The 15452-nt window shown below is 55.6% G+C and overlaps 1 protein-coding gene across 3 annotated transcripts in view; it reads left to right on the top strand.

The window, feature by feature from the left end:
• ADAM33 (ADAM metallopeptidase domain 33) overlaps positions 1–15452 on the top strand; it is a 75758-nt gene that overhangs the window by 27206 nt on the left and 33100 nt on the right. Inside the window, exon 4 of one of the 3 annotated variants that reach the window (XM_073343007.1) lies at positions 10848–10923. In XM_073343007.1, the coding sequence (XP_073199108.1) occupies positions 10848–10923 (76 nt within the window). Of the gene's footprint in view, positions 1–10844; positions 10924–14445; positions 14622–15452 lie in introns of those variants that run through there. The other 2 variants (XM_073343006.1, XM_073343008.1) reach the window with 2 other exon arrangements.

Below are 15452 nucleotides of genomic sequence, written 5' to 3'. Positions count from 1 at the left end.
AGCTGAAGTGCTCTCCCGGCATCCCTGCCTGTGCTGGCTCCGGGCCCAGGAGAGGGAGGGTCACGAAGGGCAACAAATGAAGAGGAGAGAGCGAGCCCCACTGAGCCATACAGCCCATAGCTCACTCAGCGCCCAGAGGAAAGCCCAGCTCAGGAGCTGAAAGTCCTAGGCCAGTGCTATCACTGTTACGGGGCAGGGAGAGTTAACCACAGAAATACTGACTGAAGGGGCCTCGGGGATGACCTAACTGGTTGAGAAAGGTCACGTGTCCTCCCCCTCCCAGGCACCGGTTCCAATCGTGCATGGTCTGTAGCTAGACAGGGCTTGAATCTGCAGGGTTTTCACTAGCACCACGTGCTGCCTGGCTCTTCTCTCTCTCCACACTCTGCCGCGGCGGGGACTTCCAGCATAGCCAGGAGGCTGCCTTGGGTTTCTCTCTGTCTGCTCCCGAACAGCCTGATGCTGGCCCGGGGTTTGCTGCGGGTGCACCCGTGTTGGCACGTCACCGCCCCTGGGAAGCAGCGGGGCATTGAGCCAGCCTGCGGGGCCCCCGCTGATCGAGGGTTCTCGCCTGCAGGGCGATGCCTTCTGGGGCAGCGAGCGCAGGGGGAGTTGGCGGCAGCAGCATAAAAAAGTTTAGTATTCGTTCTATGCGGAGTGCCGTCCCCGTGTCTCCCCCCCGACCCCGCATCCAATACTGGTTTCTGGGTTTAACTCAGGCTTCACACCTCAGCACCGTGTTGCTTGCAGGCCGTGCCCTATCCCGGGTCAGGCGCTCTGCCCAAGAGGTTAGAGGGGACAGAGTGGGGAAGGAGGGCATGGCCCCAGGAAGGGGAGGCCCCTGGGAAACTGAGCAATTGTGGAGCATTGTGCAAACTGCATTTGGTTATTTGGATCTTAAGATCAGTAGAACCCCAGTTTTAACACCGGTCCCTACTCCCATAGCCCGATGCAGTACAAGGCGAGTGACACATACCAGGGTACATTTATGTACTGTGACGTGGCAAGGCCAGATGACTATGAAAAAGTAGTGGGAGATAGATATATTAGCTCCAGGCTAAACAAATCCCTGGTACCAGGATAAGTGAAATGGCAGCTGCTCCAGGTCAGGTAAGACACCTGGGGCCAATTAAGAACTTTCCAGAAGGCAAGGAGAAGGCTAGGTTGATTGGGACACCTGAAGCCAATCAGGGGCTGCCTGAAACTAGTTAAAAGCCTCCCAGTTAGTCAGGTGGGTGTGCACGTCAGGAGCTGTGGGAGGAAGCTGCGCTGTTGGAGAGGCTGAGTAGTACACACCATATCAGGCACAAGGAAGGAGACCCTGAGGTAAGGGTGAAGTGGAGCTTGAGGAATTGAGGGCTGCTGTGGGGGAAGTAGCCCAGGGAATTGTACATGTCATGTTTCTAAAAGGTCAGCTACCATAGCTGATACTATTATGGTCCCTGGGCTGGAGCCCGGAGTAGAGGGTGGGCCCGGGTTCCCCCACACACACCCTTTGCCCCCTGATTAATCACTGAGACTGGGAGACAACAGAGATTGTACAAGGAAGGATAACTTCTCCTCACCTCCCTAGCTGGCTTATGATGACCCTTCTTTCTAGAGAGAGAAGGGTTACGTGGAGGGTCACAGTGAATATCTGAGGCTAGTGAAATCCGCCAGGAAACGCGGGAGCCACGGAGGCAAGGACAGAGCTTTGTCACAGTACATAACTGGAGTGCTGGGAAGCAGTGGGTACTGGCCTTGGTCTTGAGATGGGTTATAACCTTTATAGCCCTGACCAATGTCTGTGATGGGGTATGGGGTAAAAATCAGTCTCTTCCCAACCCTCCCATATATCTCCTCCACTCCTCTTATTACAACATGAACAATTCATAGACAGAGAGAGAGAGCAGTGTGTGGAGACCGGTTTAAATTTCATTCTGGCTTAATTTGATGCGCCCTGTTTGCCAGCCCTTGGATGGAACCCCAGCCCTCCTGTTCTTCCCTTGTTAGCATCAGGGCATAAACGTTTGGAAGCCAGGCTCGTTTGCGGCCATCTGGCTGCTTTGGGTAACGAGGGACAAGCCAGAAGGAAACCAGAGCTCGCTCTTGTTGAAAAATGCTGACCACTGAAGAAGTCTGATGAGTAATGATGCTGGCTCTGAGCAGAGAACAGTGGAGTTTCCCAGCAGGGGAGAAAGCATGGCGGTGCATGCAAGGAGGTGGATGTGCAAGAGAGTGTGTGCTCATGCATGTAAGGTGTGTGCAAAGGTTCTGGTGTCCTTGGGAGCAGGGAGGGAGGAGCACAAGATTATGCATGTGTTTGCATTCATGAAGGGACAATGGCACAACACTCTGGGAAGGTGTGTGTCACTTCTCCCTCTACCACTGGTCCCGTAGGTGATGACAGCTTACTACTGCTGCTGGCTAAAGGGACTATTCCTGTAGCTCAAGTGATGGAGGTCTGTGCTGTGGTGGTGAATGTCCCAGGTTCAGACCTTGCTGATACTGTATGAAGGCGGCTGTTCCAGAGCGTTGTGAGCATGCGGGTGAGGGGTTTGTCTATCCGATACACTACAAGGATATATGTGCGTGCACGCGCCCGTCCTTCCCCCACCTTAAGGGCTTCTAATAACACCATGGGAACCATGGGTCTGATCGGAAGTCAGTGGAGAGGCTCCTATTGACTTCCAAGTGCTTTGGATCAGACCCAGTAAGAGCAAGGATGAGCTGGCTTGGGGCTGTTGACCTGTAACGTGTGTAGCCTCATTTCCCCCATCCAGCCCCCTGTTTTCTATATCCAGAGATAGTAAAGGTGGCACTGAGGGTTTCCTCTTGTCTTGAGTTCCTGGAGCTGCATCTCTGCTCCCAAACCTGCCAGCTTCCTTCGCTTTTAAAACCACAGAGGAAGCTGTAGACGTTTGTGATCTCATCAGCAAGCGAAAGGGAGGTGCTGAGCCCTGAACACAGCCCTGGCGGGGGAAGTAGAAGATGGACGGACTTCACCAGCTTGTTGTAAACGCGTGTGCAGTTCTTGGGCCCTGCAGGTTTAAATCAACACAGCGGCATTGACTTTGGTGGGGCAAGGTCAATTTACACCAGCAGGGGATCTGGCCCCCGTCTATCTACCATGTACACATTCATGGTCAGGAATTGTAAACCTTTTAATTAATACTTTTTTTAAAAATCGTGTTTGTGATTCTCCTTGAGCAAGGGAAAAGAAGGGGATTGAATCCTGTCCTAAATAGAAAAATGAAAGGTGAGAGGGCTAAGATGCTGTTTGCCAGAAAAACGTGAGGGAAAGCTCACGGGAGACTTCTTCAGGCTTTTTTTGTTTGAAGTTTCCCATTTTGATTGCAAAGGGAAAAGGTCTTTTTGCAGAGGTAGGACCCTGATTGAGGTAATTCAGCCAGTCGTCTGGCAGCCCACTTTGCATACGGCAACCCAGTGGCTAAACACTGTGAAAGTTGTTGTGGAAACAATATCTCATTTGCACCAGTGCAGTACCGCCATGCCCCTCCTTCATGAGGTCAAATCCTCTCAGGAGCTGGCCTCAGATGAATTACTTCACTGGAAACAGGCCACCAATCCCTTCCCTCTCAGGGCTGCCAGGCCATAGGGAGAGATGGATGCATATATTGCATCGACTTTTCAAAGCAGCTTTCGTAGCGTTTGCCCATTAGCATTATACTAGGTGAATGAATGAAAGTATGTTAGTGATTTACGCACATTGCGTAGCGCACTTGCTCAGTGTCCTAACAGCCTTCTACTGCTGCTGGCTAATGGAGTTACTCCTTTAGCTCCGGAGGGCTGGGCCTCAGGTGCTGAAGGCCCTAGATTCGGTGTCTAGTGCAGATTTGGGGTAGGGGCTGTTGCAATCCCAGGCAGTATTGTCCGGTGGCTAGAGCAGAGCACTGGGAAATGAGAATTCTGAGTTCTGTTCCTGGCCTGTGCCATTGAATCGCTTTATGGCCTTAGCGTCATGTGTTTTCATGTCTCTGCGCCTCGGCTCGCCAGTCTATGCGGTGGATAACCATGCTACCTCCGAGACCCCGAGCCTTCATTTGTTGTACCGTGGCTTGAGAGCTTCGCATGACGGGTGCTGTCAGAGGACACAGGATAATTACCCCGTAGAGCTTCAACAGCCTTTCAAGGATCATGTGTCCAGGGAAAAGAGCTCAAGCGACGTTCTCATGATCAAAGTGGCTTGGACTGTCTGATGCATAGGTGCTGACTTTTGCTGCCACCGGTGGGTGCTCGACCCCTCTCTGCCCCAGCTCCGCCCCTGCCCTACCCCATTCCAACCCCTTCCCCAAAACCCCGCCCTGGCCCCACCACCTCCCCTGAGCGCGCTACGTTCCCTCTCCTCCTCCTCCTTCCAAGCATGCCGCCAAACAGCTGTTTGGCGTCGGCCAGGCGGGAAGCGCTGGGAGGTAGGCAGAGGAGCGAGGGTGCGGATCGCTCAGGGGAGGAGGCGGAAGAGGAGGTGGGGTGGGGGTGGGAGGGGAGAGCTTGGCTGCTGATGGGTGCAGAGCACCCACTGATTTTTCCCCGTGGGTGCTCCAGCCCTGGAGCTCCCACGGAGTCGGCACCTATGGTCTGATGGGACAATGGGTGGCTGGTGGCAGCTGTAGCTATGGAGTTCTTACTGGGAACTTCAGAGCGAAGCACTGTCCAGCCGTGGTCACTAGGGCTGCTTTCCCCGTGCTAGGACAAGGGATCGCCAGACATCTAGGGATCTCCAGCCCTGTGCAGAGGTGCTATGGAGTGGGATCATGACAATGGTGGTTCTTAATTCTCTCCCTGCCGAATGGGATTGTGACCCTGAGCGGTGTTGGTATCAGGAGCTTTGCTTTAAATGCCAGGCACCCACTGAGCACTGCATGTACTAGCTTGTTCCCTCTGGAGTGATTAGTGCTGACAGCATTGTGATATCCAGCACAAATCTGGGACCGTTTCATTGCCCTGTGAGTCAGAGGGACAGGAAGTGGGATGGATCCAAGGAGATCGGAGGTACCCATGATTTTGGGGCTGGCCACTGGACCCAATGGGTGAAAGGGGAGGGAGAGTAAAGGTCATAAAGAATATCAAGCAGGTCCACAGGCGGGCTAAAGTCTTGTTTGTCTTTGTGGGCATTAAAGATCTCAGGAAACTTTCATAACCATAGGGGTTTGCTTTGCTGTACTCGGCCAAAATGTCCCCTATCTCTGCTGCCCTCCACCCCATAAGTGGCTGAATTTTGGTGGGGCTCTCGTGGACGGTTTGTGAAGAACATCACGTCCTTTTTGATGGCAGACGTTCCTGTCGCCAAGAAATCGTCTCTGTTTAAATCTCGCCCCCATGCTCTGGACTGCACTTGGCTCTAGTTACACTGGGGTAAAGCTGCACTAACCGAAGACAGTGGAGTTACTCCTATGCTCCCCCAACGAGAGAAGAGCACGGCCCCCGCTCTTGACACGTGGGGCACTAAAGGTCACACTGCCTGATTTTAGCTCCCTTTTAATTGCCAGGCGGTGCATGAGGTGGGAAGCCACAGCTTGGTCAATGCCAGCTGATTGGCCCAGGCAGGGGCGGGGCAGGCGAGGAGTGGGTGGTCCCAGAATCCACAAGTACTTGTTACAACTCAGCTGGTTGCAAAATAAAAAACCAGGAGCGAGGGAAAAGGTTGGCTGCTATTTTTTGCTGCTGTTTGTTTTTTTCTCTTTCTGCTTTTCCCTCTTTTACTGTGGTATAAAATAGACCAGGTGGGGCCCAAGGGCATGGAAGTAACCTACGGATTTAGGGCGAGGTCTTCAGCAGATGTAAATCAGTGCAGCTCCGTTGACTTTGGTGGAACTGCACTGATTTACACCCGCTGGGGATCTAGCCCTCAGGGTCTGATCCTCAAAGGTGCTGGGTCCCCTCAGCTACCACTGAACTCACTCTGTGGGATTGGGCCCTTAAATAGCATCATCCTCGTTAGGATGTGTCCCAGGTGCCCAGCACCATGGTAGAGGGTCTGGATGGGAACTCCTCATGGATCGCCCTTCGTTTGGGGATGTGTTGTGGCTGTGACTCGTGAGAGCTTAGCTCCCTGCCATCCTTGGAGAGCCCCGGTGCGTTGGGTCCAGCCTGTCAGAGCAGAGGGAAGGGCCCAGGACAAAGGTGGAAGAGGCAGGAGGAAGGTGGGGGAGGGCAGAAGTGAAGGAGAGGAGTGGCTGCTACAGAGGGAGGGGGATGAATGGAAGCAGGCCAGGAGACGCACGCGCTCTGGGTTCACGTCTCCTGCCACAACGTGATGGTTGCCCTTGTCTCCCGTCCCCTGTTACTGTGCAATGGTCACTGTTCATAGCGCTGCCCGATGGCGGTCACCACACACGGGCAGGGCCCCGCCGGGAGGACCACTTGGGCCGGAGCCCGGCGCCGCGGAGTGTTGCTCCTTGCGTCTCCCCCTGCTCTCCAGCCTCCGTAGCTGGGGCTCCTCCGCTGCCTCCCCTGAGGGCCCTGCCCAATACCCAATTGCTCTTGCATGTTGGAGCCTTTTCCTAGCACCCGCCTCAATTCCTGCCTGCTGCCCGAGAGGGTGAGTCACTGCCACCCTGGAGGAGTCTCCAGACCACGTCCTCCCCCATCCTCTGGGTGGGTGCAGCGAGCCGCCTCCTGCCAGCACGCCTAGGGGAGGATGGGCGTCCGTCGGCATCTTCTATCTGAATCCCAGAGATGGGGAGGATCTCGGGAGCTCTCTAGTCTCTCCCCCATTCCAGCCAGTGCATGAAAGTTATCACCGAGGGAATTACTCAGTGGCCGAAGCAGGAGATTCCGGCTCCCTGGATTCCTGGGAAACAAACATTCAGCCCCCTGCAGAGCCATCTCCGACCTCCTCGGCGAGCCTGGTTCTGTGCCAACGGCTCTGCGTGGCTCTCTCAGAGGAGATCTTAACCCTGGCTCTTCTCTCTGCACGCTAGAAATCCTGCAGGGCTTCTGGCGAGCTGCCCGCTGTCTTCGAGTAGTGTGGATGCGCCCTGGCTGACCACGTCACAGCTCCCCCAGAGGTGGCTGCATTTCAGTGGTGGAGAACGTAATTTATGTGTTTGGGGCCAGGCCAAGGCCCCATGTACTCAGCAACAAGCTGAATTCTGTGGCAAGAGCCCTCGATTCTGCAGTAGTTTTGTTTTCATTCAAATCCAGATGTTTGTTGAGATACAAAAATTCATATTGTGAGATCAGCACAGCAGCTCCTGGGTCATTTATCCTGTTGCTGAATTCAGCTCACTCATTGTCCCCACAGCTGCAGTTTTGGATGCCAAAGACTTTTCCATGGACCATGTGTGGCTGCATCCCAGAAATGGCTGGAGGGATGCTGGAGGTTTGGGTCGCTAGGTGAGAGGCAGATGGGGCTTTTGGCACCTGGAGAGGCAGTTTGGGATTGTGGGCATAGCACGGTAGCTGGATGTTTCTGCCAAACTGATCGGTGGTGAAATAGCTCACAGGGTTAATATTCAGACTGCCCTCTTCGGCTCTCAGTTCAAACCTCTTTGATGGTTTCAGGCTCTCTGCACGCTCAGGCAGGCATCATTGGGTCACATTGCCAAGGTTTCCTTCGAAGCCAGGAGGGCTAGAGGGTGTTTCTGAAATGGAAGCGGAGACTGGTGCACAAGGGGCGGATTCCACTGCTAGAGTAAGTGGGTCCATGTACACAGAGCTTGTGCAGCCCTCGGGGGTCCTGCAGGATGACAGTGCTGTGGCCAGAGCAGTGTGGCACATCAGAGCATATTCTGCAGCCTGGTCTAAGTGCCCCATGAGATGGGGCCTCCATGTCCTGGAGAGATGATTCCCCAGGCTAACAGGCAGGGCCATTAGCAATTTTGCTCAAGCTCATCCCATTCTTCCCACCACGCTCCCTCCAGCTTGGACCACCCTGGCTGGCTCCTCTCCAGGCTTGGAGCTCCTCCGAGGAGCTCTGGCCTGTAGGCTGCAAGGGGAGGAACTTGGCCATCTTTGCTCTCCCACCTCCAGTGGGGTCATTCCTGTCTAACCCCCTTCACTTCGCTCCCGGAGACGCCCGTCCTGCCCCACGCAGGAGCCCCCCGAAAGAGGCAAACGCCGCCTTCGCTCGGGGTTTTAAGACGTTCTGTCTCTGTTCCCGAGTCTTGTCGTCTGTTCAAACAGCAGGAAGCTGTTTGTCAGCGCGGGGCTGGGTGTGTCGCAGTTGCAGGGCTGCTGAGAGATCGCAGGCAGCTGTGGGAAAGTGACTCATTGGGGGGGGGTGTATGGGGTGGGGAGTTTTGCTGCTTCTCAGAACCAGCTTCTTCTGGCTCAGGGGCGTAGAAAGCTGCTGTCAGGGTAGTGTCTCAGTGCCTCACAGACTTTATGGGCTTTCGCCTCACGCCTCCCTCTGCAGGTGAGGCGAGGTGACTTGCCCAGGGTCACCCGGGAGGTCTGTGGCAAAGCAGGGCAATGAACCCAGGTCTCCCAAGGCCTAGCTAGTGCCCTAAGCACTGGACCCTCCTTCTGCTTTGAAACATGCCACTTCTGCAGACTGCTTGTCAGCGGGGGGCTGGGTCCTGCACACAGGCCCCTCCCTCTACCCTGCCGGTATCACAGAGACGGGGAGTGAGCCGACCCCCAGGCCCCCTCCCCCACCCAAAACTCGGATCCTGGTTTTGTTCTGAGGCTCTGAAAAGTTTTCTTCTCTCCCCCCTACCCCAGTGATATGTAAATGTTTGGCTCCCTCTGCACGTTGGGGGTTGTTTTCTTGTTTGAGTCCCACCCTCCCGCCCCTCTGCTGTGCAGAGCGCGTTCGCAGGGACAAACGCACCGTGATGCCCTACTGCAAACCTTGCCGGCTGATGCTGCTGCCTCAGTGATATTTCATGCCTGGCAGCGGCGGATCCATGGCAATCAAGGGGTTAACTCCAGCTCAGCTTCTCTCTTCTGCTCCTTGGCAGGGCTGTAAATTTGGCTGTTTGTGTCAGAGGCCTGGGCTGCATATCCCCCGCCACATCCCCCTCCGCAGGTAGAGGGTAATAGCCTACTTCTGCTGCCAGCTAAGGGCATTGTTCCTGTAACTTAAGTGGTAGAGGTTTGTGCTTTGGTGCTGGGTTCAAACTCCGCCCGGGCCCTGTGGTGGAGATCTTGCCCCTGGGGAGACTACTGGAGGAATGAAAATTGGGGAAGGGGTGAGCTTCACGCCCCAGGCCATGGCATCGGGGAGTTTTCTTGTTGGGACCTCTCGCTCTAAATACTATGCCTCAGGAAAGAGACCTCACTGACTCTGACTGTGTTTTGTTTTATTTCTCCTGACTCATCCCACGTGGCCCCCAGCATAAGCCTACCTGAGTCTGTCGTGCCCCAGGTCCGGCAGCTCCCAAAGAAGGGGGGCAGGCAGATTTGGATTTGGGCATCCTTGACAATCGTCAGCCCAGGCCTGCATTGGTCAGGGACGGGTGGCAGGTATGTGGGTGGGTGGAGGAATTGTAGGAAGTCCAGCTTCCCTGGAGTTAGTTCTGAAATCCCCTCTGGCCTTAGGAGTTAAAACCCAGACAGCCCCTTCTCTGCAGCTCCCTCTGAGTTCCTGCCCCGTTTCTCCAGCTCTGGGGTGGGATCACCCCCTCCTTCCCTACTGCTGGAGCAGCAGGACCCTGCCACTTCCCCACTGCCCTCCCGCCTCAGATCTGGCCCAGCGGCCCGGATCTCCGTTCCCCTTGCCTCCATCCCCCCAAGGACGTTACGGGAGTGTCCCATCAGCAGACAGCCTGTGCTGAGATGGGAACCCGAGGGGAGGCCAGAAGGGGGCAAAGCACTTCTGGCTCAGAGGCCTTTGGAAAGAAGCCAGAGGTTGTGATCCATGCTCAACGTATGTCTCCTAATCCCAGAGCCAGAGAGGCAGGGGAGCGGGGTCCAGTCAGCAGCCAACCCTGGGGCCGAGCCGCGCTCCTCTCCACGCCAGGCATGTCTGTGAGCAGGCCCCGGGTCCGCGCCCCTCTCTGGGCTAACGATGATTGGGGCCGGGGGGGGAGACAGGGAAGCCCACAGCCTTGGTTTTGAATGGCTCCCTCTGTGTGGCTGCCTCAGTTTCCAAGACAACAGCACTGGGGCAGGGGCTCAGGGTTTGGCTTATGCGCTCTAGGCTCCCCTAGCCCTCTCCCCTTCCCCAGGCCCGGCTCTCCTCTACCGGCCTACCCCTGCCTGCCCCGCTGCTCCCCGATTGACCCCTTCCAGCTCCCCTCCCGTTTGCCTGGGTGTGTCTAGTTGTGCGAACACGTAGCGAGGTGAGGGCACGCACAGAGGCGTGTGTCTGCATGTACGGCTGCGGTTGTGGCCTCGGTGTGTTGTGTGGATCTTCACATGTGTGCGTCCGGGGACGTGTCTGTGTGCAGTCCCTTGGGGCGTCTGCCTGCCGGGACGGCGGCGCTGGGATTCGGCGGGAGGGGCGCCATGCCAACGCCACGTGCCCAGCGGGAGGGGCCTGCAGGGAAGGAATCTGCGTTGAGGCTCTCGGTAGAGCCACAGGACCGGTGCAGCCAGAGCAGCGCCCGGGCAACCTTCCACTGAAGCTCCCGCGGCCCAGCCTGTGCCAGGGGCGGCCACCACCGGGCCGAGACGGGAGCCTCCAGCCCAGCCTGACTGGCCAGGCGGCCGTCAGTGCCAGCAACGGCCGTGTTTTCTGAGCCGTGGACGCACATTGGCCGCCAAGCAGCCGTCAGGTGGCCCTGGGTGTCGGTCACTCCTGACCTGGTCTGCACTCGCCGGGAGCAGAAAGGCCCCAGATCGGATCCTCCAGCCCGCACCTTTTACTGGCTAGTCCTTGCCCCTCTTAGGCAGTAAAATAAGGAGGGGCTAGGAAGACCTGGGACTGCTCACCGGGTTCTCTTGTTCTCTCCCAGCAGGCTGCTGTCGCCGGACTACACCGAGACTCACTACTCAGCCGGCGGGCAGCCGGTGACGCTGTCTCCCAACTACACCGTGAGTAGGGTGCCCAGCATTGCCAACGGCAGAGGTTTTGCAGTGGTGTGGTGACTCCTTCCCTCTGAGTCAGCGCTCGCCCAGCGCCCGGCTCGGGGTGATGTGCTCCTGGCGGCGCCGTCCCTTGAATGACCTGTAAAGCTCAGGATCTGTCCCGTTGTGGGCATTGAGGGTCCGGTGGCTCTTTTTGCAAGCCTGGGCGTGTTTGTCCCAAGCAAATTCCATCCAGCTCAGGTTATTACATTCTACCTGTCTATAGCCCCCCTGTACGATATGGCATTCTTCACTTCCTGTCCCAAACTATCGTGTGGTGCTACTGTTAAACAGCTGCCGTGATCCACCCCAGAGGTGGCTGCATTTCTATGGTGGTCAAAGTGATACCTGTGTAGCGCTTGTACCTAATCTGGGGAAGGGGGTGGAAAAGAGAGATTTTTACGATGTGTGCCTAGACGGCCCATCTGGACTCGGGGAATGTTGTGGGGTGGTCAGACATCATGATGAGTATCTAGAGAGCTAGCTGGACAGCTTCATGGTTGTACAGCGCTTTGGGGTCTTGTGGGATGAGAGGAGCTGGGCAAATGCAGAGGTCAGGTAGTTGTCGTGTCTGCCCAGTCATTAATGGAAGAGACTGTCCTTAGCAGGTGTAAATCAGGATCATTGAAATCACTGGAGCTTGCTGATTTACACCAGCTGAGAATCTGGCCTCTATCTCTCTAGAATCCCTGCCGCCAGCATCTTTCACCAGCACTGCACTAATCTGCGACACTCCACCTCTCACACCTCCTCCCTCTCACCAGCTTGTATCCTATCGCCTCCAGATGGGATCTGGTGACCCTCCAGGGGTGCAGGCTGGTAAGAATGGAGGACAGCACTGGCTGTGAGGGTCACCCCTTCACTATAAGTCACAATACAAGTCAAACCACAGAGAAGAAGGATGGTCCAATGGCCAGAGCTCTAACCCGGCACTTGGGAGACAGGGGTTCAGTTCCTTGCTCTCCAACAGCCTTCACCTTGGGTGACTCACTTAGCCTCTCTGTGCCTCAGTTTCCCCCCCTCTATCATGGGGATAATAGTACTGCCTCCCAGGGGTGTTTGGGAGGCCTAGATAAGTCCCATAGATGCATACTCAGGCTTCCATCAGGGCCACAGTGCAGGATGTGTATGGTTTGTGGAGATTTCTGCGGGACGTGACTGTCGCTATTTGCTTGCGTGCTCTTTGAGAAGCCGCCGTATTACTCTGGTTTCAGGAGTCCTGCTTTATTGGGGGTTGCTTATGGCAACCAGAGACTAGGGGATCCCCTAAAGTAATAGTATAAACCCCTCCCAGCTGGGTTCTTGGGCATTGAACGGTCATTAATGACTTCAGGTCGGCTCACTGTCCCCGTCTGACTCTGTTCGTGTCGGGGAGCTGCTCGACTCCCGCCCTGAGGCAGTGCCCATGGAAACACCCATAAACCAACACGCGCTGTGGGAATGGAAATAGGCACTCAGCGATTGAGCGACTTGAAGCAAAGCTGGCGAGTGTAGCGGCGGGAATGGAACCCAGGAGTCCTGACTCCCAGACACCTCCTGTGACCACCGGACAGCACACCCTGCCCGTGTAGTTCCACAAGGCTGACATGGCTGTTCTGTTGGGGGGCCTCCTCTTCGGGAGCCTCCGAGGGCTGTGGCTGGTTTACCGCACAGATTCTCAAAGGGTGTGAGTGCTCCAGCTCACTTCACCACCGCACTGGGGTGTTGTGAGGATACATGCATTAAAGACTGTCAGATCCGACTGTCACAGGGGCCATCCAAGCCCCTTAGACCGACAGTCTCCTTACCCAGAGCTGCTCTTTTCATGTCTTGTCTGCGTAGTGCTGGGAACTCTGCTCTCCTGGCTAGATTCCCTTTTCATTCTGTCTGCCTAACTCCCAGACCTTAGGTGCTATATTCTTCTGCAGATGGCTGACGATGGCTTTCGAACCTAAAACGTCTCCTCAGCATTTCAAACTTTGCAATTCAAACAACGCAGGGAAAACACTTACAAATTTTGTGACATCTCCCCCTGAGCTTTTAACCAACTCTAAAAGTAAGAAAGAAAGAAACACGCCACATTTTGTAAAACAGAGGAAACATAGGGGGGAAAAATTTCACTAAATTCCCTCTCCTGTTTGTTTTGCTTTTTGACCAGCTCTCTGCTTTTCAGATCCTGTCCTAAATTTCTGGGCTCTGTTGATTAGCAGCCCCATTCCACCCCAGAGGTGGGCACAGTGCCCTTTGCCATGTATCCCTTACCTGCACTCTGGCATGGCACTGTGAAGGTCGCCTGTCAGCTAACCTCGCCCAAACTGGGGAAGAGGTGGGTGTAGGAAAGACAGCTTGATTTAACAGACGGAGTCCCTCTCTTTAGGCTCCCACCGACAGGCTGGGCAAACAGCCCTGAAGTGAAGCTGTCTTAGTGAAAGGAAGCGGGTGGATGGATGGAGCCAGAGGGAAATTCAATCCCTCGCAGAAAGCCTGCTGCACCGATTCTGCAAGTTGCCTGGTGTTATGGGCACAGATTCCAGGGCAGGGGAGCTCAGTCTAAATACCTCAATAGCCAGACCACAGCGCTGTTGCTGGATGCCTGCTGGGCAGCCAGCCTTGTGCTGGCTAAAGAACCAGGCTTAAAAACTTGGTTTATTATTACTGGTATGACAGGAAAGCCCAGGGGGCATAACTGGGATCAGGGTCCCATTGTGCTAGGTGTTGTACAAACCCAGAGCGAGAGAGAGTCTCTGCCCCAAAGGCAAGCCAGACAAAAGGTGTGTGTGTGGGGAAACTGAGGCACAGAGAGGGGGAAGTGACTCGCCCAGGGCCACACAGAAGGTCAGTGGCAGAGCCAGGAAGAGAAACCAGGACTCCGGCCTCCCAGACCTTCCCCCAGGACCACACTGCCATCTAAAAACAAAACTGGATTCTGTTACAAGCCTGGATCCTGCTGTCTGGTTTCAAGCCCCATTGATTTCAGTGGCGAGCTCCGTTTAGCAGCCGGTGGCACAAAGCCATTGCTGTCTGGCCAGGCAGCATTAGTAGGGGCCAGGCTGAACTAAAGATATTTAAAAACCACGCTGGAGCCCCAGTGCACCTCACGTCCAACGCATTCAGGTCCGTTTCTCTACGGGCGGAGGTGATCGTAAATCCCACACACACACTCCTACCGGCCAAACGTGGTGTTGGAAACCAGCTTGTCTGGCACCAGGCTTGAACTGTGGTTACAGCCACGGTTCTGTGGCCAGGGGAGATGGGGCTACAGGCTTCAGAGGAGCCAGCGAGTCTGCCCCATCCACCACGCCCTTGCTGTCATTTAGGCTTTTGTTCTTTCAGCCTACCCATCTATCGGAATCGAATCTATCGCCCCGGGAGGTTAGAGCCTCAATATTAAGCCTTTTTCTTTTTCTTTTTCTCTCTCTTTTTTTCTCCAGTGATCCCACAACCCCACTTTAAGATATTCTGTCACCAGGGCACCATCCCTCCATCTCTAACGTGTGATAGTCTAAGCAGCCTGTCCTCAGGGTATCTGTCTCCCACTCATCTCCCACACCCCAAATCACAAAGCTGGCCCAGAGCATGGTTTCTCCAGACCCATGGAACCCTGCTTCTCCTCCCTTCCTGGGCCAGGCTGCTGGAGGCAGGCTCCTCCGGGCTCGGGCTGTGGTCTGAGGACATCGGGATGCCAGGTCAGCGGAAAGCGTGTTCCCCGAAGCTCAGGTTTGCTTTGCTGGGCCCATGCAGATCCCGCGGAGCTAGTTTTCCCTCCACTGTGGGTGCAGTTCTCTCAGGGGCAGCTCTGCCCCGTCTCCCCAAGTCCCCCGCGAGTGGGCACAGTTCAGCCCCCAGACAGCTGTGCACTGAGGGTGCCTGCTTTGAAATGTTGGGCCCCGATGTGCAGACGTAGGCCCCCCGAGGCTGATAACTGGACACCCTCCCCTCCCAACATGGCTCGCCATGGGCCTGCTTGTGTGAGGAGCTGGGGTGACCTGTTTTCCCTGGCAGTGGGGCTGACGCATGTATTGTTAGGAATGTGAGCAGCACACGGCTGCTTGTGTCTCTTGGACGGGATACGGCACCTCCCATCCCAGGGAAAGAGAAACACGCAGCAGAAGGCAGCTGCTTTCCTCCTGCCCCCGTTCTCCTCCCGCTCCCCCATCTGGTCTCCCCACACAGCCTGCCTCAGGCGTTCCTGCCCTTCCGATGGTGTCTCACTCCATCCTTCTGCCTCGTGCGTATCTGCCTTCCTTGTACCGCACGGCAGCTGGCCTTCAAATTATCCTCACTGGCTGTGCCGCAGCTTGACGGGAGATGGTAGTTAAAGCAAGGGACAGGAGTCGGAAGCCCCTGGTTCTGTTCCCAACTCTGTCACTGACCTGCTTCGTGACCTTGGGCAGGTCACCGCCCCGCGCCTCAGTTTCCCCATCTGTAGAGTGGGCATAATGATACTCCTCCACTTTCGTAAAGTGAAGTGAGAATTTAGTCCAGGACTCCCGAGTCCAGTGAACTTTGGGATCCAG

Source organism: Lepidochelys kempii, chromosome 4, assembly GCF_965140265.1.
Source record: "Lepidochelys kempii isolate rLepKem1 chromosome 4, rLepKem1.hap2, whole genome shotgun sequence".
NCBI lineage: Eukaryota > Metazoa > Chordata > Testudines > Cheloniidae > Lepidochelys > Lepidochelys kempii.
This window is presented reverse-complemented; position numbering and strand designations above follow the sequence as displayed.